The sequence below is a fragment of the Pelobates fuscus genome, chromosome 6, assembly GCF_036172605.1.
Source record: "Pelobates fuscus isolate aPelFus1 chromosome 6, aPelFus1.pri, whole genome shotgun sequence".
Classification (NCBI taxonomy): Eukaryota; Metazoa; Chordata; class Amphibia; order Anura; family Pelobatidae; genus Pelobates; species Pelobates fuscus.
In genome coordinates, this window is record NC_086322.1 from 237762247 (window position 1) to 237788002 (window position 25756).

General features: G+C 47.4%; 1 protein-coding gene across 2 annotated transcripts in view; it reads right to left on the minus strand.

Annotated features, from left to right (window-relative positions):
* ZNF385C (zinc finger protein 385C) overlaps positions 1-25756 on the minus strand; it is an 845536-nt gene that overhangs the window by 482812 nt on the left and 336968 nt on the right. The window contains exon 1 of one of the 2 annotated variants that reach the window (XM_063458899.1): positions 726-849. The exons of the other annotated variant lie outside the window; for it this stretch is intronic. Coding sequence (XP_063314969.1) covers positions 726-783 — 58 coding nt within the window. The 5' untranslated portion in view covers positions 784-849. Of the gene's footprint in view, positions 1-725; positions 850-25756 lie in introns of those variants that run through there. 2 annotated transcript variants of the gene reach the window in all.

Genomic DNA, 25756 nt, shown 5'->3' on the forward strand with positions numbered 1-25756 from the left:
ATAAAAAATATATATAAAATATATACAAAATTATAAAACAAATCGCCTCAGATCAATATCTATCAAGTTGAAAGAATTAGCTTTAATTTCTCTTGTTGTTCTAATGCACACTAAACTACTCTATTATTCACTTATGTTTAAAGCGGTATTTGTTTGTCAATTTCAATGGACAGAGCAATAACTAGATATTCTGAATTTTGTAAAGAAATGTTTTCTTCACTCCAGGATACCTTCTAAAATTAAACACAACTATTCACTAAACTAGCTCAGCTGGAAACCTAGCTCATTTGGAGATTTTTTCCAATTCAACTATTTGGGCCTGAAGTGTGAAATTCATAGGTGAGCACTAACAACTCCCTGTTTAGTCAATAATATTGTGAATGATCCATTTCTTTAATCCATATAAACTATTATTTCCGGCACTTGATTTTTCAAAATTTAATAACATTGCATTCACTCTGAACCTGCTATGCAACCTCTCTTTCTAGCTAGTCTCTTTAAATATGCTCACTGTCCTGTAGTCTGTCACTGTAATATATTTTACATACGGTATTTGGAATTGCCTGTCATTTATAAAACTATGTCTATTTGCACTTGTACTTCAAACAGTTCAGTCTGCTCTGTACATGTACTTGAAACTGGTTACTTTTCCCGAAAAGAATTGTGTTATGATTTTCTAAGATCCTCCTTCTCAAGTAAGTACTGCAAAAAAAAAACCTTCCTACCTTGTGGTCTCCAGACACTCTGCTTCCTTCCCTGCATGTTTTTCCCAAGCTCCACCATGTACTGTCAAACGGGGAAGGGATGGACATAGCTGAACTATATAGCAGTCAGCACAGCTATCATCTAAGTCTTGTTATGAAAAGGATTTAAATCAGCTGTTCTAACACTACATAGATATTTTATGAACATCATTTTCCTGTGTTTTTTGTTTGTTTTTTTGCTTTCGATGCACGGGTAAGAACAGATACGTAAGTGCCACTGTTACAGCAAATGGGTGACATGTGCCAATTGGCACTGTTTGTAGCATGTGCGTCTGCCAAGTCATACCACTCAGTAAGGGACACCAGGCAGCAAAAGGGTTTAGGATTTCTAACGTACTCTACAGTAGAAATATCTCATAACCTTTTCGGTAGTTATTATTCTTATTCCTGCCATTTATATAGTGCCAACAGATTAAGTAGCGCTTTACAATATTATTAGAGGGGGGGGGGGGGGGTTAACTATAAATACAACAATTACAAGAAACCTTACAGGAATGAAAGGTTGAAGAGGACCCTGCTCAAACAAGCTTACAATCTATAGTTATGAGCCCCAGTTGTAATGGACTAGATTATTTTCTAGTGTAATGTTACATTACCTGAGGGCCCTCCAAATGGGATTATACTGAGAGAGTTTTAATATTTGTAACCCTTAAAATTCTGACTACATATTTCTCCATTGTGGTTTCCTATGAGGAGATGTAACATTTTCAATATTAATTCTAAATGGAAAACTTATTTGAATCTTGCTTAGCAGTGTCACTGCCAGGCCAGTTTTGGGCATTTGATATACATGTATTTTTTTTTTTACTTTAAGTCATATTTGTTTAAATGGCCTACAGTATATGTAACAAAAATAATATATTTTTATTGGGACACAGGGGCGGACTGACCACTCGGGCATATCGGTCATGGACCGAGGGCCCGAGGCAGCCAGGGGCCCGGCAGCACAGCCATGCTCCAGCTGGAGAGATCAGAGATCTCTCCAACTGGAACAGCAAGAAAAATAAAAAATAATTTCCTTTAATAGGTTGCTGGGGCCCCTGATGGAGCGCAGGGCCCAAGCAACCTACCGCTCTGTAAATCACCCCCCTCTCACCCTCACCCAAGACCTGGCAGCTTCACCTCCTCTCTGCCAGGTCTCCTCCTTCCTGTCCCACGCGGTGCTCTGTGTGCTGGGGAGAAGCGGGGCCAGGAAGTGACATCACTTCCTGTACTCTCCTCTCACACAGAGCCGATCAGCGAGAGAGGAAGGAGCAGCAGCCTGGGAGAGAAGAGGGAGCAAGAGACAGGTAGGCACTAATCACCCCCCTACCCCCCCACTGTGTCACTACTCCCCCTCCCTCCCCCTGTCACTAGTCACCCCCACTCTGTCACAGTCACCCCTCCCTCTGTCACTGTCACACCCCCCCCTCTGTCACTGTCACCCCCCTCCCCCTCTGTCACTGTCACCCCCTCCCCCTCTGTCACTGTCACTGTCACCCCCCTCACCCTCTGTCACTGTCACCCCCCTCCCTCTCTGTCACTAGTCACCCCCCTCTGTCACTAGTCACCCCCCCTCTGTCACTAGTCACCCCCCCTCTGTCACTAGTCACCCCCCCTCTGTCACTAGTCACCCTCCCTCTGTCACTAGTCACCCCCCCTGACACTAGTCACCCCCCCTCTGTCACTAGTCACCCCCCTCTGTCACTAGTCACCCCCCTCTGTCACTGTCACCCCCCTCTGTCACTGTCACCCCTCCCTCTGTCACTAGTCACCCCCCTCTGTCACTGGTCACCCTCCCTCTGTCACTAGTCTAGTCACCCCTCCCTCTGTCACTAGTCACCCCCCTGTCACTAGTCACCCCCCCTCTGTCACTAGTCACCCCCCCTCTGTCACTAGTCACCCCCCTCTGTCACTAGTCACCCCTCCTCTGTCACTAATCACCCCCCTTCGTCACTAGTCACCCCCCTCTGTCACTAGTCACCCCCCCTCTGTCACTAGTCACCCCCCTCTGTCACTAGTCACCCCCCCTCTGTCACTAGTCACCCCCCCCCTGTCACTAGTCACCCTCCCTCTGTCACTGGTCACCCCCTCCCTCTGTCACTGGTCACCCTCCCTCTGTCACTGGTCACCCCCCCTCTGTCACTGGTCACCCCCTCTCTCTGTCACTAGTCACCCCCTCCCTCACTCTGTCACTAGTCACCCCCTCACTCTAGTGACAGTGAGGGAGGGGGAGGGTTGACTTGTGATAGAGGGAGGAGATGACTAGTGACAGATTGAGGGAGGCATGGGGTAACTAGTGACAGAGGGAGGGAGGGGGTGACTAGTGACAGAGTGAGGGAGGGAGGTGGTGAATAGTGACAGAGTAAAGGGGACAGTCACCCCCTCCCTCACTCTGTCACTAGTCACCCCCTCCCTCCCTGACTCTGCCTCCAGGTACCCCCTCACTCTGCCACCTGTCACCCTCTCCCTCACACACTCTGTCACCTGTCACATATGCATTCACACTGACACTATATACAAAAAAGCACATGTAGTCATCCAGACATGTACAAGTGCATTCACACGGACTCAAATACAAACATGCATTGATACACAGGTCTTCACAATATACACATCCAAAGGAATGCTGTATTATATGAGAGTTATATTTAAAGGGACACTATAGTCACCCAGACCACTTCAGCTCAATGAAGTGATCTGGGTGCTAGGTCCCTCAGGTTTTAACCCTTCAGATGTAAACATAGCAGTTTCAGAGAAACTGCTATGTTTACTTAGCAGGGTTAATCAAACCTCTAGTGGGTGTCATCCTGACGTGCAGAACGTCTATAGGAAAGCATTGAGAAATGCTTTCCTATGGACTGTTTGAAAGCGCGCTTGCCGCGCATGCGCATTTCGCTCCACTCGTGAGCTGATGTCGGCGGGGGAGGAGAGGTCACCAGCGTCGAGGGGGCCCGGTGCTGGATAAAGGTAAATAGTGATCCTTTAACATTTATTTAATGCACATATATTTGTGCATTCAAAGGGCCTGGGATCTAATTTTGCCCGGGGGCCCCAAAGGCTCTCAGTCCGCCCCTGTTGGGACAGATGGGTCTTAATTTAAGCATAGCTAGTGCAGATAAAAAAAATGATTCATGTATTCACCTTAATTTTGTGAAGACGTCCTATATCTAGGCTTTTACTCTGTTTCATACTATTTTATGCTGGTCAAACACATCAGTGATTTATTTGTAAATGCTATAACAATCTGGTAGGCTGGTCACTTAAGTTAACAAGCACAGAACTCAAAATCCCCACAAAATTATATACAATTGTAAACATATCCTAGCGATTCAAGTTTTATATTTCATTCTTCCATTGAACACCAATCTCTTCCAAAATAGATGATAATATTAGGGTGTTTGTTATATCAGTGCCCACTGGTTTTACAATAGCAGAGTGCTACACTCGACTTGCTCACGCGGGAAAACACATACATAAGGGCAAACCCACATTCTCTCATACATAGATACATTACAAGCAGGCCCGGTCTGGGACAAAACGTTGGGCATTAAAAGGCATAGCAGCCCTATAGGAGGGCGTGGCGTGTTGTGTCATCACCATTGCAACATGCATGCCTCCCCAAAGAGGGTATGTCAGTTTGATAATACTCAGGGTAATCCATGTACAGAGCCCTGTTGAAGAGCTCTTGCTTAGGAAAAAATTAACAGATTTTACTATTAACATGACGTAAAGTCATGATTTTATTAATGACACGGAGGCGAGTATTATGCATTCTCTTTCTTTATTATACTCCCAGCAGCAAGAAAAGGGAAGTATGAGAGAATCATAGAAAAAAGAAAACCATAACAATAGCCTGGTAACAGTAGCACCAATCAGCATACAGTATAATCCATATAGGTGTAGTGTTCCTTGACTCCTCCTCTTTCTGCGTAGCTCCTGAAGACCGTTAGTGCAAAATTCAAGTATTCCAACCATAAATACGAATCCACGAACAAAAAACCATAACTGGAACTTCAATCTAGAACCGTTTCAACCGTGAACTCTCCAGTTGTATTCAAGCTAAAAGAGAGGAGAAATATGGTAATATCGAAATCTCTTGACTGTTATTCCGCAATCAACAACTCGTAAACCATGTTAATCAAACGATGTAACTATATCAATTTTTCAGCTATATTGCTAGATCGAAAAATGTATCACATAAGTCATATTCATAGACTACTCACTCACCTGTGTCATGAATGATCTTGTACCTACCGTATTAAGGCATCCTAAATGCTTCATGTTCTGGGTTGTAACCTACTCACCACCCTGGGTAGGGCGGGTGGGAATAATACTCGCCTCCGTGTCATTAATAAAATCATGACTTTACGTCATGTTAATAGTAAAATCTGTTAATTTTATTAAAGACACGGAGGCTCCTATTATGCTATTTCAAAGCTGAGCAACCACTGTATTCGTAATGTGTTGCACTGGGCGTAAATAGAAATTACGAAATGTAGACTCATTCGACCAGTCGGCTGCCCGTAGTATATCTTCCAATTTACAACCCAACATGGACGCTTTAGAGGCCATAGCTCCGCGAACGGAATGTGCAGAAAAAATCGAGGTGTCTATGCCTGCCATTGACAGCAACCACTTGATCCAACGAGCTAAAGTAGCAGTAGATACTGGTAGGTGAGGTCTTTTGAATGAGATGAACAGTGGATGGATTTGTCCTGGACGGAGTGAAGCCGTGCGATGCTCATATTCCTTCAGACATAACACCGGGCACAAATTTGGGTTGTCCGGCAATGATGGGTAGAAAACTTCCTTAGTCGAGTATTTCGTTCTACGTGAAATATTGAACGATACTCCGTTTGGGGTAAAAACACGTGCATGCCAGTCTAGCGCCCTGACATCAGCGACTCGTTTACATGAAAGTAAACAAAACAGCATCAACAGTTTGGCCGACAATTGTTTCAGTGAAAGTTCCTGGTTCATTGGCCACGATTCGATCAATTGCAACATCACATTGACATCCCAAAAGGAAGAATATCGAGTTTGAGGAGGTCGAGTAAGACGGATGCCTTTGAGTAAACGACAGATAAGGGCATGCTTACCTATTGGGGTGCCATCCAACCCCATATGTCTCGCCGATATAGCTGATCTGTACAGATTTATAGTACGAAAGGCTTTCCCTGCCTCAAAGAGTAGAGTCAGAAATTGTAGGACTGCTTCTGTAGAAGCTGATATGGGATCCATTGACTGTCCCATGCACCAATCAGACCATTTTCTCCAAGCCGATCCATAGGCACGTCTGGTACCTGGTGCCCATGACTCTGCCAAGAGACTGAGTGTCGTCTGCGAAACCTCCTCGAGATTCCATGATCTCCTGAAATGAGCCATGCCATCAGTTGCAGTAGGCCTTGGTTGGCCAGTTCGTGACTCATTCCCTCTGGGTTGGTTAAGAGGTAGGGAATGTCCGGCAACAGTTGTGGGAAATCTATCGACATTTCCAATAATTGAGGAAACCAAGGTTGTGACCTCCATAACGGGGTTATCAGTGCTAGCGTCCCCTTGGAATATCGAAGGACCGCCAGGGTCCGAGAAATGAGGTTGAACGGGGGGAACGCGTAGTTCCTGTCTTTGGTCCAGTCCTGCAGGAATGCATCTGTTGCCAGAGCATCTGGATCCGGTCTCCAACTGAAGAACCGAGGAAGCTGGGTGTTCAGTCGAGACGCGAAGAGGTCTATACTGAAAGGTCCCCAGAGCCGCGAGAGGCGCTGGAAAATCATTGGATGGAGATGCCAGTCCCCTGCGTCCCGAAGGTATCGGGAGTTCCAGTCCGCCATTGTATTGTCCTGCCCCGGAATGTATTCTGCTATTACCGAAATGCTGTGTTTCAGGCAATAGTGCCAAAAATCTCGAGCCATCAAAGCGAGAACCTTCGATTTTGTACCCCCTAGATGGTTGATATAACGTACCGCTGAGACGTTGTCCATCTTGATTAAGATTGAGCATGAAATGCCTGTGGGGGTCATACTGCGAATGGCAAAAGACGCTGCTAGTAGCTCTAGGCAGTTGATGTGTAACAGAGACTCTTCGTTCGACCATCTGCCACCGGTGGAAACTGACCCGCAACGCGCGCCCCAGCCGTGTAAGCTGGCGTCCGACTCTATGACCAGGTCCGGCGTCGATCCAAATATCGCCCGTCCGTTCCATGCCTCCATGTGTGCTAGCCACCAGTCTAGTTCCTCCCTGGAGTCTTCGTCCAGTGTGACGCAGGTTTCGTATGAGTGACCAGAGCGTAGATATGAGGCTTTGAGTCGTTGTAGGGCACGATAGTGTAGCGGTCCTGGAAAGATCGCCTGTATGGACGATGCCAAGAGCCCTATGATCCTCGCAAGTTGTCGGAGGGAAATAGTTGTACGGTGCATAAGCCGTCTGATCTCCTTCTTGATCGAAATCATTTTGTCTTTGGGTAGACACAACCTCTGTTGAACAGAGTCGACTTGGAAACCCAGAAATTCCATCTGCCTGGAGGGTTGTAGAATTGATTTTTCCCAATTCACAAAGAATCCTAAGTTTTGGATAAGGTGGATCGTCCAGGATAAGTGAATGCGAAGTTGGGATTGAGATTGGGACAGAAGAAGGATGTCGTCTAGATAAATTATTAATCTGACCCCTCGTGTGCGCAGGAAGGCAATCACTGGTTTTAGCACTTTCGTGAAGCACCATGGAGCGGAGGATAGGCCGAACGGCAGACATACAAACCTCCACTTCGTTCCCTGCCATTGAAACTGTAGTAAGTTTCGGTGCGCTTCTGCGATCGGGATTGTCAGATAAGCGTCCCGTAAGTCTATTTTGACCATCCAATCTGATGGTATGAGGAGGTCCCGAAGGCAATGAATACCCTCCATTTTGAAATGGTGGTACTGGACATACGCATTTAGAGGCCGGAGATTTATTACTGGACGTACCCCGCCTCCTTTCTTGGGGACCAGAAACAAGTTGCTCACGAAACCTTCTGTGTCCCATGGGATTTGTTGAATAGCGTTCTTGGACGCTAATTCTGCGATCTCTGTAGAGATCATCATCTGGTGTTGGCTGGCCATATTTAGTTCTCGAGGGAACTGTGTCTGAACCGGGTGGGAGGTTAACTCCAACATGTACCCTTGTATCGTATTTAAAACCCAAACATCTGCGGTTAAAATCTTCCAAGCATGCTGAAACAATGCCAGTCTGCCCCCCACTTTTACATGGGAAAACTGAGATATTCGGTACTCACCATAAGGTCGTCTGCTTGAAACAGACCCCCGTGGTCCACGGGAACTCCAGGGCCGTCCCCGAGATGGGAAGAAAGGGGTATAGTGCCTCTCTGGTACTGGTCTCTGGTTGTTAAAGGAGCCTCTGCCGGCTCTGGTTGAGCCTCGAAATCCACGGCCGGGTAGACGGCTCCTTCCTCTGCCGGCCCCTCCAAAAACCCGTGGTGCAAATACTCTCTTAAGAGATGTCTGAGCCTTATCAATCGCCGTGAACGTCTTAACGTACAGCCCCAGATCCTTAATAAAGGATTCGCCAAATAATAAGCCTTTAGCCGCTGGGCCCGGCTCGTTGGTCGCCATGCTGGTCAGTTTGGGCTCGATTTTTAGGATAATCGCCTTTCGGCGTTCGGTAGCCATAGCCGCATTGGCGTTACCCACCATGCAGACTAATCTCTGCAACCAGCCTATCGCTACTTCAAAATCAAATTCGCTTTCGCCCAATTGGGCGGACTCCACTAGCTCGTATAGTTTAGTTATGGGTCCCAAAGTATCAAGGAATTTGTCTTGACAATTTCTGAGGGAAAAATCTAATCCCTTCCTTGGTTTCCAACCAGACTTGTTCAAGAATTGGACCAACTGAGGGTCCACGTCCGGTGTCTTTTCCACCGAGTCTGGGAGGATGGGACGTGGGCATTCTGCCTGTAACTTATTACCTTAGATAAAGGCTTTCGCACCCGAAGTGCGAGATACTTCGCAATGTGAGTAGGCGGCTCCCATGCTGCCGAGCGAGGGTGACGGAGATCATCTGGGTCAAATAACGGGTTACCCAGTGGGTCCCGCAAATGGTCGCCCTCGCCAGAGTCAGGAGGCGCAATGCACTGAGCCGTACTCTTTTGGGTAGCAACGCCTGTTTGGATGTCAGACCCGGAATCTGAAAGTTCCGCGCTGTAGTGACCCATATAGGAGTCCTCATACTCCTCCTCCACACTCCGGTCCGAATCGGACGAATCCCCATGGGCACGTGCCCGTTTCCAAGTTCTGGCCGATTTTGCCCGGCCAGGGGCTCTAGTGCGCGGTGGTATCGCGCCATCTTTGACAGCCTGGGGCGTGTCATTCAATGCAGGCTGAGCCTGCAGTTCTGGAGGGGAGGTCACATGTCTGCTCTTTGCCAACGCCTTACGTCCCGGTTGTGCCACGTTAGTGGGTATCGGGTTGCGTGTGTTCTGCATTCCACTAGTCTGTGTCTGTATCAGTGCCTCTGTTATAGACTGAGTGATAGAGGACGACATGACCCCCATCGCAGATTGTGCCATGGTAGCGTCCAGGAGGGATTGAAACTCCTCGGATGCCATGAGGCTGGCATCACTTAAACTTCCCTTGTTAGAGGGGGAAACGCCTGATATGGGGCACATAGACCCTGAGGGTCTGTCACTCTGATCCTGCATAGCAGATAAATCCTTACAGGGAATATATATACCCTAGTTCAAATAGTGGAAAATATTGGGCCCAGTAAAATCCTCTATACACTTGGTACCTAGCCAATATAAATAGCCTGTAAAGGAAACTAGCTTGAGGAAAAAACAGCACAAAAGAAGGGTGTCAGGATAGATTAATCCTCCACACCACACTTACAGTTTGGTAGAGATAGGACAGCCAATAACCTGTAATAACATCCCAGTCTGGGTCTTAGGAGAGTGCTTGGCGGGTAGGAGAAGCCGGTAGGAGCTAAAACCCAGCAGATTCCCACCGAAATCGCGTTAAAATGGCCGCCGCGAGTGTAAGTTACACTCCCGGCGACATAAAACCAAAAAGATGGCCGCCGCGCTACCAACTGCGCATGCGCGACCGGACTGAAAGGGGAAAATTAATTTCAGGGACCGCGCATGCGCGGCCGCCCGCAAAACCGCGGAAAGACCACGGACATAAACCGGAGGTGCAAGCCAAGCACCAGAAGGTAGAGTAAAAGCCCCAGACACCTAACAGGGAAACAATAGGTGAGGGCAGGGAGGAATCACTCCCTGAAGCAGGCAAGAAGCACTCTCCTGACACCAGAAGGGGATACACCACAGGAGCAAACAATAATGATATCACAATATAAGTATTACACACAATTTAGTGAATAACCAATTAATGTGTAGAAATTAAATACAAATAAATGTATAAAAATTCAGGAGTAGCAAGATGAGGTACTTAACTTGTCTGAGGGAGCAGCAAGAAAGAGGGGGAGTCAAGGAACACTGCACCTATATGGATTATACTGTATGCTGATTGGTGCTACTGTTACCAGGCTATTGTTATGGTTTTCTTTTTTCTATGATTCTCTCATACTTCCCTTTTCTTGCTGCTGGGAGTATAATAAAGAAAGAGAATGCATAATAGGAGCCTCCGTGTCTTTAATAAAATCCCTGTTTGTTTAGCACAGCACAGTACAAGCAAATTTGCCTCTGGAGCTCCATAAGTGGAATATCAGTGAACAAAAGTGAGATAGGGTCAAAGTGGTGCTGTGTGTGCACTGCAGGGAAGGCTGGCTGGGATGTATCCATTTGTAGACTGCTTGTGTGTGTGTGGGGTAGACTATCAGTGGTGTTATGTGTGCATAGAAAGCTGCTTGTGGGTATGCAAATATGACGAATCTTGCCTGTGGCTGGGAGGCTGCTATCAGGCTTTGTGTGTGGAAGAGATGATGCTCATTGGTTGGCGTGTCTGTGGATCAGTGGTGTAACTACAGGGCAGACAGACGTTGCAGCTGCCTGAGCAAATAACGGGGGGAGAGGAGGGGGGGCAGAGAGCAGCGTTCTGATGGCCGGTCCCAGGGGACTAAGGTGGCCCAACTGCCCACCTTTAGGTACTCCAGAGCAGGCATATTTCCCTAAGGCAGAGTAGGCAGATGCTTACCTGGATGGCAGGTGTCTGCCCTGCAGAAATATTCTGGGGGAGAGAATAGGCAGGATGCAGTGGCAAGGGAGTTCCTCAACACTGCTCCCTTGCGTGCCCTCTGTAGTGATGCCCAGAGCTCAAATAGGACATAACTCTGGCCACGGCATTACTAAGCAACATGCAAGAGAGCAGTGTGAGTACCCGGGCGATTGGATCCCCACTGGATTCCAGGGGGAGAACCCACACCAACTCTCCTAAAGGTAGGGAGGCTGGATGAGCCTAAAAAAAATAAAATCACAATAGTGAGAGGAAGATATGGGCTGTAGGGTGAGTGGGGGGAAATGGGCTGCAGGGTATGAAAGGGGAACAAGAGCTGCAAGATGTAACAGGGAAATAATGGGCTGCAGAGTGAGTGACAGGGGACATGGACAGCGTAGCAACGTGGGGCGGTACGCCCGTGCGGCACTCTTTGGGGGCGGCAAGGTCCTAGCTCCCACCTTCTGAGTGAGAGCTGGCAGCAATCCTGCTCTGCTTGCCAGGTCTCCGTGCGGTGCAGTGAGTAAGGGGAAAAGGCGGGGAAGGAGGATGGGAAGTGAGGTCACTTCCTGTGCTCTCCTGTCCTGCGGATTAATGAGGAAGAGCAGCCTGGCAGAGACATCAGGTATGTTCTTCCCTGCACAACTCCCCTCCTCACTGCACAGATTCCCTGTCTCCCTGACAGCCCCTCTTCCCCGGCCTCCCTGACAGTCCCCCTCCTTGCACAGATCCCCAGTCCCCCTGTCTCCCCAGCACACAACCCCTCTCCCTCCCCTGCACAGATCCCCCTGCCTCCCCTGCACACATCCCCTCTCCCCCCTGCAGAGATCCCCCTGCTTCCCTGAGAGTCCCCCTCCCTGCACAGACCCCCACTCCCCATGCCTCCCCTGCACACAACTCCTCTCAATTCCCTGAACAGATCCCCCTGCCTCCATCCCTTCTCCCCCTGCCTCCTTTGCACACATCCCCTTTCACCCCTTCCCCTGCACACATCCCCCTGCCTCCCTGACAGCCCCCTCCCTGCACATATCCCTCTCCCCCTCCCTCCACTGCACAGATCCCCACTCTCCCTGGCTCCCTTACAGTCCCCCTACTTACTGCACCTTCACAGATCCCCTCTCTCCCTGCACAGCCCCTCTCCCTGAACAGATCCTGTCTCCTCCTGCCTTCTCTGCACACCTTCCCTGCACAGATCCCTCTGTCTCCCTAACAGCCCCCCTCCCTCCCCTGCACAGATCCCCTCCCCCTCCCTCATCTGCACATACCCCCTGCCCTGCACTGCACAGATCCCCTCCCTTGCACAGCTCCCTCCTTCCCTCCTTCCTCTGCACAGACCCCTCTCCCCCTCCCTTCCCTGTAAAGATCCCTTCCCTCCCCTGCACAGATCCCCCACAGACCTGCAGTTTTGTCATGGAACTTCGGATCCAGCGGAAGTAGTCGAAGTGGCCAGCATTAGAAAACCGAACATGTGCACACGTGTGTGCCGTCAAATTCACCAAACTAAAATCGCCTACAGAATGGCACGAACACCGCTGAAGTTTTACCTTCCCTGGACCTAATGCATTCAACAGTTCATTCGACAGTTCATTCGACAGTTTGACAATTCAAATGGTTGTCGTTCGTCTGTTTGAACGGACTTAAACATGGGAAATAGACCAGCCGCACAGCCTGATTCTCTGGAACTGTTTTGGGCATGAAAATGTGCTTGCGGTCAGTCAAAGGTGACTTATATCTATCTCCCGAACGGCTGAACGGATTCGAAAGATTTTTGGGTATGTTTGTATTTGAAATATGCTGATTAATAATATGTGACTTTTATTAATATTGGATGTATAGTTTTAGAGTTATGAAAGTTGGGTAAAAAGTATGTTTTAAAAGCTAATTGTGTTACCTCTCAGGCTAAGGGGAGGAGATGTGTGGGATGTAACCAGTGTGTGATTGGGTAATTCATAATTGTCTGTGGGCGTCTCCCTTGCACGGGAGAATTGCATAAAAGCAGAGTGTGTGTCATTAAAAAATGGAGTTCTACCTCACCCTCAATTTGGAGTGCCGTCTCTTATTGGGGGAATCTGCTACAAGGGATTGCTATGCTATTCATACTCCCTTGCTATATCACTACTAAGCTCTTGTAAGAGCTTGTTCCTGTCTTGCTCTCTGAAGGAGTCCACGGTGGTTATGGTGTCTGCTGGAATGCTTGGAGCCCTCAGGAAGTGCTAGGAGCATCCATCAACGGAGTTACCCAGTCGGGGTGCCCGTCGATCTGTTACAAACTGTGTTGGGCTAGAGACGTTGAGTACTTAAAAGAGGTATGTCTGTTGCAGCCACAGATGTCCACAACTGCACCGGACATGACATGGGTCAAGATAAGGGAGGCAAAAGCTCTAGCTATGCCGCTGCATGGATTGGAGGGTGAGCAAATAGGGCATGGGCTGCAGGGCGAGTAACAGGGGGACATGATCTGCACTAGCTAAACTTAACAATGATTGAAAATACATTGAAAATATTGGATTAGGTGATCTAATTTAAGGTCAGATTTCTGAAACTATTACAGATATATTACAGAAAAAAAATGAAATACCACATTGACATAACTATTCAGACGTTTAACTCAGCACTTTTTTTAAAACAGCTTTGGCAGTAATTGCCATAATTGCAGTAATTTTGGGGGGGAATTATAAAACCAGCTTTGTACAATTGGATTTACACACACCTCTGCAGACTCTCTCAAGCTGGTTGGATGGAGACCATTAGTGAACAACCATTAAAAATGTTATCCCTAAGCTACTAATGCATTGTATTCTTAGGATCATTGTAATATTGAAAGGTAGTAACACACACAAGCACCAGGGACGTGTGTATCGCTAGGCAAACAAGGCATCTGCCTTGGACGGCACTTTGCAGCAAAAAAAGCCGCCCCAAACCCCCAGGCAGATCGCTTGCTTGCCTCGTGTCCTGGGGTGCCCAAGAGCTGGCCGGCTGGCCACTTTTGAGCCCCCCTGAGGCTGGCAGCGGGCAGCGAAGGAGCATACTCACCTGAGCTCTTCCTGCTCAGCTCCCGCTGCGCCGCTTAATGAAGCCGGGAGCAGGAATGTGACATCAGTCCGGCTCCCGGCATCACTAAGCGCCACCTACTCAGGCTGTGCGCCCCCTGCCTGCCTGCCCAGCAGCCACACTGGACTGCAGGTAAGAAATCCACTCCCGTTCTCCCAGGGAGGCTGGATGGATTTAAAATAAATAAAAAAAAAAATATTAGTTTGTGAGTGTTAGTGGAAATGTCTATGTGTGTGTGTCTGTGTGTCTGTGAGTGTGTATGTCTAAGTGAATGTGTGTGTGTCTGTGAGTGAATGTCACACACACAGACAGACAGTCACACACACAGGCAGTCACACACAGGCAGGCAGGCAGTCACACAGAGGCAGTCACACACACAGACAGACAGTCACACACACAGACAGACAGTCACACACACGGGCAGTCACACACACACAGGCAGGCAGTCACACAAACAGGCAGGCAGTCACACACATAGGCAGGCACACACACACACACAGGCAGTCACACACAGACAGACAGTCACACACACAGGCAGTCACACACAGGCATGCAGTCACACAGACAGTCACACAGACAGTCACACAGACAATCACACAAACAGGCAAACAGTCACACACACACAGTCACACACACACAGGCAGTCACACACACACACACACACACACACATAGGCAGTCACACACACACACAGACAGTCACACAAACAGTCACATAAACAGGCAAACAGTCACACACACAGGCAGTCACACACATACACACACAGGCAGTCACACACAGGCAGTCACACACACAGAAAGACAGTCACACAGACAGACAGACAGTCACACACACACTTACCTCTTTCCAGTGGATGCAGTTGGCTGATGGGGAAGCAGGGACTCCTTCCCTCTTCCTGTGCAGCAGGGGCTTCGGGAGGTATTAGCCCCGTCTCTGCCTTGCGATAAGTCCTGCCCCCTCTCAGTAAGCCCCACCCCTTTTTTTAAAGTAGACCCGGGTGGAGAATAATTAATCCTCCACCCAGGCACCTGTTTTAGCTCCCTTGCACTCCGGCCATGTGCGAGCTGTGTCGGCCACAGGGCGCCCACTGCTCCATGGCGCCCTGTGCGGCCGCACAGCTCGCACACCCCTAAGGCCGGCCCTGGGTGTACTCACTTTTGTTGCCAACTGTTTAGGCATTAAATGGTTGTGTGTTGAGTTATTTTGAGGTGACAGCAAATTTACACTGTTATACAGGCTGTACACTTACTACTTTACAGCAGAGCAGAGTGTCATTTCTTCAGTGTTGTCACATGAAAAGATATAATAAAATATTTACAAAAATGTGAGGGGTGTACTCACTTTTGTGAGATACTGTATATAGACATGTATGTGCCTTTTCAAATCACACCCAATCAATTGAAATGGCCACAGGTGGACTTCAGTCAAAGTATAGAAACATCTTAAAGACGATACAGATAAATTGGATGAATATGAACTACATTTTAAGTGACATTGCAAATGGTCTGAAAGTGTATGCCAATGTGATATTTCAGATTTTTATTTTTAATAAAAAAGTTTTCAAACATTTGTTTTTTGTTTTGTCATTATGGAATATTGTGTGAATGTTGATATGAAAAAAAATAATAATTTAAAATTGGCGTCTGTGTGCTTTCTGAAGGCAGTGTAAATATTTCCATGTTCTGCCTGAGACTATGGTGTGTGTGACCTGTATGGTGGGTGAAGCTTGCATTATCACCAATTGCTATTTTTCTACAACAACTGAACAAGTAAATTAATTTCACTACCACTCTTTCAAAATATATGTATCTGGCACTCCAAAATTACATTTTTATTTTTAAGGATAATCCAGTTTAATTGATAGCATCCTTTTTTGTCTATCACCCATATATCATCAAGACATTCATCCTACTCCAACAATGTGTTACAATCCTATTTTTAGCAGTCTAAAGAGCTTAATGTCCTGTGCCCAGACTATTTCCAAGCCAGATTGTTTATTTATAACTCTGATCATATTTATGAAGTATTTATTTCTCAGTAAGCTTGCCTAATAAGCTGTAAATAATGAATGAGCTACTACTTAACAAATGAGATTAAGCTCAAATTATGTTCAGATGCATGTTAGCTCAGTCATAAATAGCTCCAAGTGGCTAAAATAATAGAGAGACATGGCTAATTATATCACATACAAAAATACTGCAGTGGATATGGAGCACTGATTAATTTTCCCACTGCTGTGCATACATGCATCTAGTTTAATATTATTTAATACAATTTAAATAACTATATAGTTAGAAATGCCACTTGCTCATGTAATTCATATTTTATTTAAATTTATATATATATATTTTTTTGCTAGTCCATCAATTCTAGTTTTTGCTGCAATATTCTTACTTTGTTCATTTACTGAATTTTGCTTTTTATCGAGAGTTAATCTGTCATTTAAGTCACCACTGATTTAATAAATATCTTCATTTAGTGTACTAGATCTTTCAAAGTACTATAAACAGATGTTTTTGGAATATTCCCAAATAAATACTGGTTGGTCTAGCAATAGCTAAAAATGGGGTATTCAGAGTTATGGTCGCCAGGAGCAGAACAAAATGTTGCACCTCTCAATGTACCCCTCCACCCCTCCCCCTGCCCATATCCACCCTGTCCCTCTGGCTGTGAGGCTAATGAAACACATGTACAGACTATAGAATTTGTTGATAAAGTACATTACAATTTTTAGGAATAAACACGTTTTCGTGAAAAAGAACCGGTGACGAATTTAAGCATGTTTTGTTTGTTTGAATGTATGGATGCATTTGGGTGTGGTGACATTTGAATGCTGTTGTATGTTTGTATGTACTGTTGCTATTTGAAAGCAGTGGGGTACTTGTGTTTAGTGTTTGAATGTAAAATTGGCATTTGGTTGCTGGGTGCACATATAATGCTTCGTACTTTAACAATGAAACACACACAAACACATGTACATACTGACTCATACACATATAGTGAGATATACACTCACTGATACACGCACATACACTGACAGACACACACAATGACAGACACACTCACTGTTAAATACACTTTCTAACTGATTTGAAACACACTCACTGACAGACACTGATAGACACACATGTACACACACTCACAAATTGATTACATTTTTTTAGGTCGTCAACATGACCTGGAGTTTCATACGGACACTTTATGAAGGACACTTTATGAAGGACCCTGTCTAAGTCACCCTGTGCCCATTACAGGTGCATGGTGTTTATTAAGTGTTTGTTAATTGTTTTGTGTGCTCTCCTGTCCTGCTGATGCTTGCTACCATTTAGGTGGATTTGGCTACGGAGCCTGTATAACGCCCTCTGTTCGTAGCAACAGTTATATGCACTACCTGAATAGCACGGCTTGTTAATTTGGCTTCTCGAGGGCTCCACCGTTCCTGTGGAACTCACTTCCCTCCTCCGTTAGATGCTCACCCAGTCTCCACTCCTTAAAAAAATCATTAAAAAGCCACTTCTTCATAAAAGCGTATCAATTAAACTGTTAATTGCTCCCGACTGATTCCTCTCTTGCAACTGTTATTAGTCTAATACTATCCTTACCTTTTGTGTCACCTTACCCCACTCCCTTTAGCATGAAAGCTCATTGAGCAGGGCCCTCAACCCCTCTGTTCCTGTGTGTCCAACTTGTCTGGTTACAACTACATGTTTGTTTGTCCACCCACTGTAAAGCGCTGCAGAATTTGTTGGCGCTATATAAATAATACCATAATAATAAAATAATAATAATAATTTGCATATTTAGGTAGGTTTGCATATTGCAAATTTTGCAGACAGGAGCGATATTTTGTGGTTTTTTTTTGTAAATCTTTTTATTTATTGAGAATAGGTTAACAATAGTGTTAGGCTCGCAGGCCTTCATGAAGAACATTTGTAAAGACACAATACAAATTCAATGTCAATCTTTTTGAATTCAAAATACCATTCCGTGGAGCGGTGCTCAATTACATCGTTGTGTTTTTTTTTTTTTTTATAATTATATGTATATAGAAGATAACAGAAAAGTTAGTCTCGCAGGCCTTCAGTAGAAACAGTTGTGGCTCCTGTACACAGTCACATTTTAACATTCTCTAAATATAGGTTAACAGTATTCTGACATATTGTTTAGCATCAATTCGTCGTTATGTGTGGGATATAGTGTTAGTTTCTGTAGGAATACTTTGGGGTTGTATAGAAACAAGTGTTCATTGCATTGTGTACGGGTAAGTATAGATACCTTGATCCCAGGGTTAGGGTATGCCATCGCATAGGTGAGTTCCTGTTTCCCTTAGGTTAATGTGTATGTGATAGTTTCTGTCAGGTATTCTTTTTTTTAATTTTGTTAGTAAGAGAAATCAGAGTGGTGTGTAGAGATGGAGAAGGGAGATTAGAGTAGTGGTTGTAACAGGGTCCCCCCCGTGTCCCTGCAGTGCGCCCCGCGGGGCATGTGAGTTCTAAGGTCATGCGAGAGATGGTGTGTCCCGGTTGGGTCAGGTGTCCCTAGCGTTGTGATGTGCGTGTGGGAAGACTGAGTCATCGGTCTGATGTTGGTTTCTCTATCCTTGGAGATATTCCCCTAGTGTTGGGGTGATCACATCTCCGAAAGTGCTGATGGAGGGTGTCATGGTCCGCCTCCCGGCCCTCCGCCCCCGCGCACGAGGTGCTCATTACCCTCTAGCCTTATATGCGAACCACGGCTGCCATATCTCCGCGTGCCTGGCCTCCCGACCCGTTAGGGATGCCTGCAGTGCTTCCGCCATTTGTATGTCTCCGAACCTATGGAGCCATTCCTCGACTGTGGGGGTCTCAGTTCGCTTCCAATAAACAGGGATAAGGGCCTTGGCTGCATTCAGTAGGTGGCGTAGGTTAGCCTTTTTATATCCAGAGATGGACCGTGAGGTGATATGTAGGAGGGCCAGTTCCTTGGACCATTCCGTGTCATCCCTCAGGATTGTCTTGATTTCTAATCGAATTCGTCCCAAATGATTCTACAGTCCCACCACAGGTGTATCACCGTCCCTCTCTCCTCCTGACACCTCCAACATGTCGGGGACGCCGTCGGAAAGATCCTGTGTAGGGCGACTGGTGTTCTGTTCCACATGGACATCAGTTTATAGTTGACTTCTTGATAGTGGGAACTGGAGGAGCTCTTGTGTTGCCACAGGAGTGCTGTGTCCCATTGCGGTGGCGAGATTGGTCCACCTAGTTGTTCTTTCCATTGTCTTCTGAAGGTGTTATTATCCGTGTCCCACCAGTAAATGTTGGTAGAGTGTTGAGACTGCCTTTTCGAGTGTAGCTCCTCAGTGGCATAGGACCTCAAACCAGGTGAGGTCTCTGTGTAGTTGTTCTTTACATGGGAGTTGTGATGAGACCAATCTCGCCACATTGCATTGGAGGAGCCTGGTTGCCCGCCTGCTGCCTTTGGACTATGGCACTGGGAGATTGGGCCCTTTAAAAACCGTATTAGTCCCTAACAGAGTGCATGTCACTCATTCTGGCCCTTTAAATACAGTGAGGTCATTCGGTACTTGCCCTGTGTGAGCGGTGATACCCCAGATAGCTATGCCATGGAGCCCATTCATATAATGAAAGACTATGGGAAAGACTTTAGCTCCATGGCAATTGAACTGTATGTGTGTGGTCTGAGCACCATTCAATAATATACGCTCAGACCTAAGCTATCTGGGGATATGTTGCATGTCTTTATTTTATGTAGTAAATGTAACCTTGTGCATTTTATTGTATTTTATGTCTTTTTGCAACTATGTGCTCAATGGAGTCTGCCTCTATCCCTGGATATAATTGTATTATTTTCCCATTGTCTCCAGGAAAGAGGGCTCTGTAAAACCGGTCTGAGCCAGATAGCCATGTGCCAGCCAGGGCCCAAAAGATACTTTACTAACTTTTGAACCCCTGGTCTGATTCATGCCATTTTTTAATATGTTGTTCCCCTGAATTGATTGATTGTGAATATGTAATTTATGCGAATGTGATGTATGGTTTTAGAGTTATGAAAGTTGGGTAGAAAGTATGTTTTAACTGTATGTTTAATTGATTTTCCTCTCAGGGTAAGGGGAGGGAATATGTGGGATGTAACTGATATGTGATTGGTTGTTTTATACCTCCCTGTGGGCGGTCCTGTATTTGAAAAGACTGTAATAAAAACCAGGCTGGGTGTGCCAGCACCTGAGACCACTGCTTGACCCTCAACACGGAGCCTTGTCTCGTTCTTGGGGGGATTCACTGTATGCTGATAGAGACTGATTGCCAGGAGTGTAAGCCGCTTGGGAGCTTTTCCTGTTCGTCTGCTAGCAGCTATTCGTGAGGTTCCAGTTCGGGAGTTTGGAGTGCTACCTTATTCCCTTGTATGCAGTTCGGGAGTTTGGTGCATTCACTTATATCCAATTCGTGAGTTTTGGTGATTCTACAGTAGCTGTGCCTGTGTCTGCAAAGGGGATTATCGCCTAAACGATTTTAACCCCTTGTCTGCTGAAACGGTCCGTTACAATTGGTGGCAAGCGGCGGCATCGTTCCTACAGAAGGACAGCTACAGGAGACACCATTTCTGTGGATTTTACAAGTTGGGGGCAACGCATGTCCCAGTACAGCGACCCTAAAAGCAACAGGATGGAACCAGCAGTGTTATACGAGGAGGAGGACCTGGATGGCCAGGATGCATTAAGGAAAGGCATCTGGTACCAGGCCCTGGATAATGTACAATACCAGCGGGGTGAGAGTCTCCCCAGTGAAGAGCAGTGGTTGCAGAAGCAAGTGGCCCTGCGGATGCCCTTTCTGGGAGAGCAGCCCCTGGAGGAATGGGTGAAGGAACTAGAACACCGGGTATGGCAGGAGCTATGGCTGGAGGATGCCTACCAGGCGCTCTGGTGCTATATGGCACAGTATATACCCTGGACAGCCGAACATGACAAGCCAGAGGGAGAGGAGTTTGATGGTCCTGGCTTGTTATGGGAGTCCTTTGCAGAGCCTGGCTTCGGGAGCCCTGCACAAACCAGACTTCAGGACATTTTCTATGAGAGGGAGGCTAGGCATGAGTGGGATGACCCCCATGAGGTAGAGCAAGACCTGGCTCACCTAGCAACCCTGGAGTGGGAACTGGAGCAGGACTACCGATATCTCTTCCACTCCATTGGGAAGGCTCAGCAGGACAGTAAGGTGACAGACCCAGATCCAGACCCATTCAGCTGGGCAGATATTGTAGAGTGTTACTGGGAAGAACCCCAGGTGGCTGGTGGAGATGGGACCGAGATCTCTCCACCGGTCCTGCAGGGAATTGGGAGCCCAGTCTCCATTCCCCAGCGGCAGTGTGAATTGCAGGGAATTGGGAGCCCAGTCTCCATTCCCCAGCGGCAGTGTGAATTGCAGGGAATTGGGAGCCCAGTCTCCATTCCCCAGTGGCAGAGTGATATGCCGGGAAGGCAGTGTGAAATGCAGGGAGAGGAGAGCAGCGTCCTCCCTCCCCAGCGGCAGTGTGATGTGCCGGGAATTGGGAGCCCAGTCTCCATTCCCCAGCGGCAGTGTTATTTGTTGGGAATTGGGAGCCCAGACTCCAGTCCCCAGCGGCAGAGTATCCAGCAGGGAATAGAGAGCCCAGTCTCCTTTCCCCAGCAGCAGAACTCTGTGTTGGGAGGAGAGACAGTCGGTCTCCCTCCGCAGAGACTGGAAGTATGTATGGGAGCGGAGCTTGTTACCACCTCTCCCCAGCGGCAGATTAGTAATGTACAGGGAATAAAGAGCCCAGTCTACATTCACCAGCGGCAGAGTGTTCTATCGGGAGAGGAGCTTGTTACCCCCTCTCCCCAGCAACAGCTTAATGTACCAGGGGGAGACTGTAAGCCCCACAACTGTGCAGATGGGACCGTGGTCTCTGCACTTACCACACAGAGGGTAGGGACGGTCGTTCCTACCCCCCCACGACAGGGCTGTTTAGCCAAAGGGGAGACAGTCGATCTCCCCCTCCGGCAGCAGAGCTGTGTATCCAAAGGGGAGACAGTCGGTCTCCCCCTTCAGCAGCAGAGCTGTGCACCTAAAGGGGAGACAGTCGGGCTCCAGCAACCAGGCTCCAACCAGACTACTCCCGTGGTAGTGCTGGCACCAGGACAGAGTACCGCTGGTCTCTGCCCACTCAGCAACCCACCAAGGCAGCCTACCAGTCCCCCACACAGCGGTGGTGAGGCACATGGACACGATTCTCCCTTACCCAGGTGGAGTAACCATTTATTGTGGGTGGGCTGTACTGTTTTTTCTGTTTTGTGGGTGGGCTGCTGGACTAACAAGGGCACTGACCGGCAGGAGGTCATTCTGGCCCTTTAAATACAGTGGGGTAATTCGGTACTTGCCCTGTGTGAGCGGTGATACCCCAGATAGTCTTTCATATAATGAAAGACTATGGGAAAGACTTTAGCTCCATGGCAATTGAACTGTTTGTGTGTGGTCTGAGCACCATTCAATAATATGCGCTCAGACCTAAGCTATCTGGGGATATGTTGCATGTCTTTATTTTATGTAGTAAATGTAACCTTGTGTATTTTATTGTATTTTATGTCTTTTTGCAACCATGTGCTCAATGGAGTCTGCCTCTATCCCTGGATATAATTGGATTATTTTCCCATTGTCTCCAGGAAAGAGGGCTCTGTAAAACCGGTCTAAGCCAGATAGCCATGTGCCAGTCAGGGCCCAAAAGATACTTTACTAACTTTTGAACCCCTGGTCTGATTCATTTTTTAATATGTTGTTCCCCTGAATGAATTGATTGTGAATATGTAATTTTATGCGAATGTGATGTATGGTTTTAGAGTTATGAAAGTTGGGTAGAAAGTATGTTTTAACTGTATGTGTAATTGAGTTTCCTCTCAGGATAAGGGGAGAGAATATGTGGGATGTAACTGATATGTGACTTGTTGTTTTATACCTCCCTGTGGGCGGTCCTGTATTTGAAAAGACTGTAATAAAAACCAGGCGGGGTGTGCCAGCACCTGAGACCACTGCTTGACCCTCAACACGGAGCCTTGTCTCGTTCTTGGGGTGATTCACTTCACTGATTGCCAGGAGTGTAAGCTGCTTGGGAGCTTTTCCTGTTCGTCTGCTAGCAGCTATTCGTGAGGTTCCAATTCGGGAGTTTGGAATGCTACCTTATTCCCTTGTATGCAGTTCGGGAGTTTGGTGCATTCACTTATATCCAATTTGTGAGTTTTGGTGATTCTACAGTAGCTGTGCTGATTTTTGGTGAGTTTTGGTGATTCTACAGTAGATTCTACAGTAGCTGTCTGCAAAGGGGATTATCGCCTAAACGATTTTAACCCCTTGTCTGCTTAAACGGTCCATTACAGGAGTGATTTGTAGTAGTGTGTTAGCTGCATATATCGAAGGGACGCCATTGGTGTACTAGGTCGGCCAGCAATGCGTGTAGGGGTCGTATTGCTCCCTCGCTTAGAGCTGCTTGAATCGGGATGTATTCACTCTCTTCCAGGAATATCCAGGCCCAGGCCAGGATCCCCCCCCATGTTTGGATTGGGAGCGATGGGAAGCAGGGGGCTAGGAATCGGAGAGACATGTGTAGTTTTCCTTAGTGTTTCCCATGTCATCAGTGTCTGTGTCACGGGTTCCCACGTTTCTCCGTCTTTGAGACATCCCGATCCCCCTTGCCACACCGCCGCTTTGAGTTTGGTCTTTGAGTCTCCTCTGTCCAGGGTCACCCATTGCTTAGGGGAGTAAGCTGCATGCCACTCCAGGATTCGTTTCATTGTGGCGGCTTGATGGTACTGTTTAAAGTCCGGGAGTGCCAGGCCTCCCCAAGTCTAGGTAAGCAAAGTATTTCGTGACACAGTCTGGACCTTTCTCCTCTCCAGACGTATTGGATGACCGCCGATTTCAGGGTGGAGAAGAAGGTTGTCGGCAGTGCCATTGGAATTGTCTGAAACAGGTAGAGGACTCTCGGCAGCACATTCATCTTAGGCACGGCAATTCGGCCGTGCCATGTGATGTGTGGGTATGTCCATTTGTCGAGTTCTAGGGTTATCTGTTGCAGGATGGTTGCAAAGTTATGTCGATAAAGTTCTTGGTTATCCATATGCCTAGATATTTCATCTCCCCCTCACACCAGCGAAATGGGAAGGTGGTTCCCAGTTCCGTGTATTCTTCCGTCTGGAAGGTTATATCGAGCACTTCACATTTCGACAGGTTAAGCTTGAATCCCGAGATCTTTCCACATTTTTCAAATTCTAGGAGCAGGCAGGGCATCGTGATCCGTGGGTTAGATATAAAGAGGAGAAGGTCGTCCGCGAAAGCAGCCACTTTGTGTTCCGTTTCCTTCCATGTGTATCCCGTGATATCTGGGTTCTGTCGGACCGCTTGCAATAACGGTTCCAGGGTCATTGCGAACCGGAGCGGTGATAGGGGGCACCCCTGTCTAGTCCCGTTGTTGATCTCAAAGCTGGGTGTCAGGGCCCCATTCACCCGGACAGTTGCCTGTGGTTTATCATACAAGGCAGATATCCACGTCATCATGTTGTGTCCTATTCCCATAGCCCGTAGTATGTTCATCATGTACGACCAGTTGACACGGTCGAAGGCTTTTTCAGCGTCCGTGGAAAGTAATACGATTTTGTCCCGTGTCTCCCGTGCTCTGTATTGTATGGAGAAGAGGCGCAGAGTGCTATCCCGTGCTTCCCTCCCCGGTATAAACCCTGTCTGGTCCGCATGGATCAGACTCGGCAGCACATGTTGTAGCCTGGTTGCCAACACCTTTGTAAACAATTTCGTATCCACGTTTAGCAGGGATATTGGCCGGTACCTGCTGCAATGCTCGGGGTCTTTTCCGGGTTTAAGTAGGACCGTGATAGTAGCAGTCCTACTTAAGCGGCTCCAAAGCACCCTCCCCCAGTGACGGAGTTAACCGCTGTCGTTAGTCGGGGCAGAAGGATTGAGGAGAAGCGTTTGTAATATCCTGTGGAAAATCCATCTGGTCCCGGCGCTTTGCCCACCTTGGCGCTCTTCAGGGCCGCGGCCATCTCCTCAGCGCTAATCGGTTCGTCCAGTGTTACTTGCCTGCCTACGTTGTTATGTAGATAGTCTTGAGTGGGTGTGGTGTTGCGTTGCCCTGACAATGTGTCTCCAGGGTCAGATAGATTGTATAGAGCGTGGTAGTTTTGTCAGAATTCATTCGCGATGTCCTCTGGAAATTGTGATGCGTTCCCCGATGGAAGGCGAATTTTATGTACCCGTGTGTCAGGGGGTCTCGCCTTTTAGGATGTGGGCCAAGTATTTGCCACCCTTGTTTGCATGGATATAGAAGACATTTTTGGAGTGTTGTAGAGAGCGGTGGTATCGTCTGGTGATAAGGTCTCTCAATCGGCGCCGGGCGTCTGTCAGGTCCTTTTGTATGTTGGCAAGCTGGGTCTGTTTGTGCTGGAGTTCCAGCTTCGAGATGGTTCCATACAGGTCTGTCATTTCCCGCATAGTTGCCTTCCTTCTGCGGGAGGCTATTTTTATAAGTGTGCCACGGATGGTACTCTTGTGCGCTTCCCAGAGTGTTATTGGAGATGTGTCTGCCACATCATTTTCCTGGAAGTAAAGATCGAGGGCTTGTGTGATTTCCCCCTTCACCTCGGGGTCCTGGAGTAAGGACTCATTCAGACGCCAGGTCCATTGTGCCGGTTTGAATAGTGGTGATTCCAATTCCACAGTTACCGGGCCATGGTTCGACCATGTGGCGGGGTCGATTGTGGCCGTCCGTAATCGCGACAGG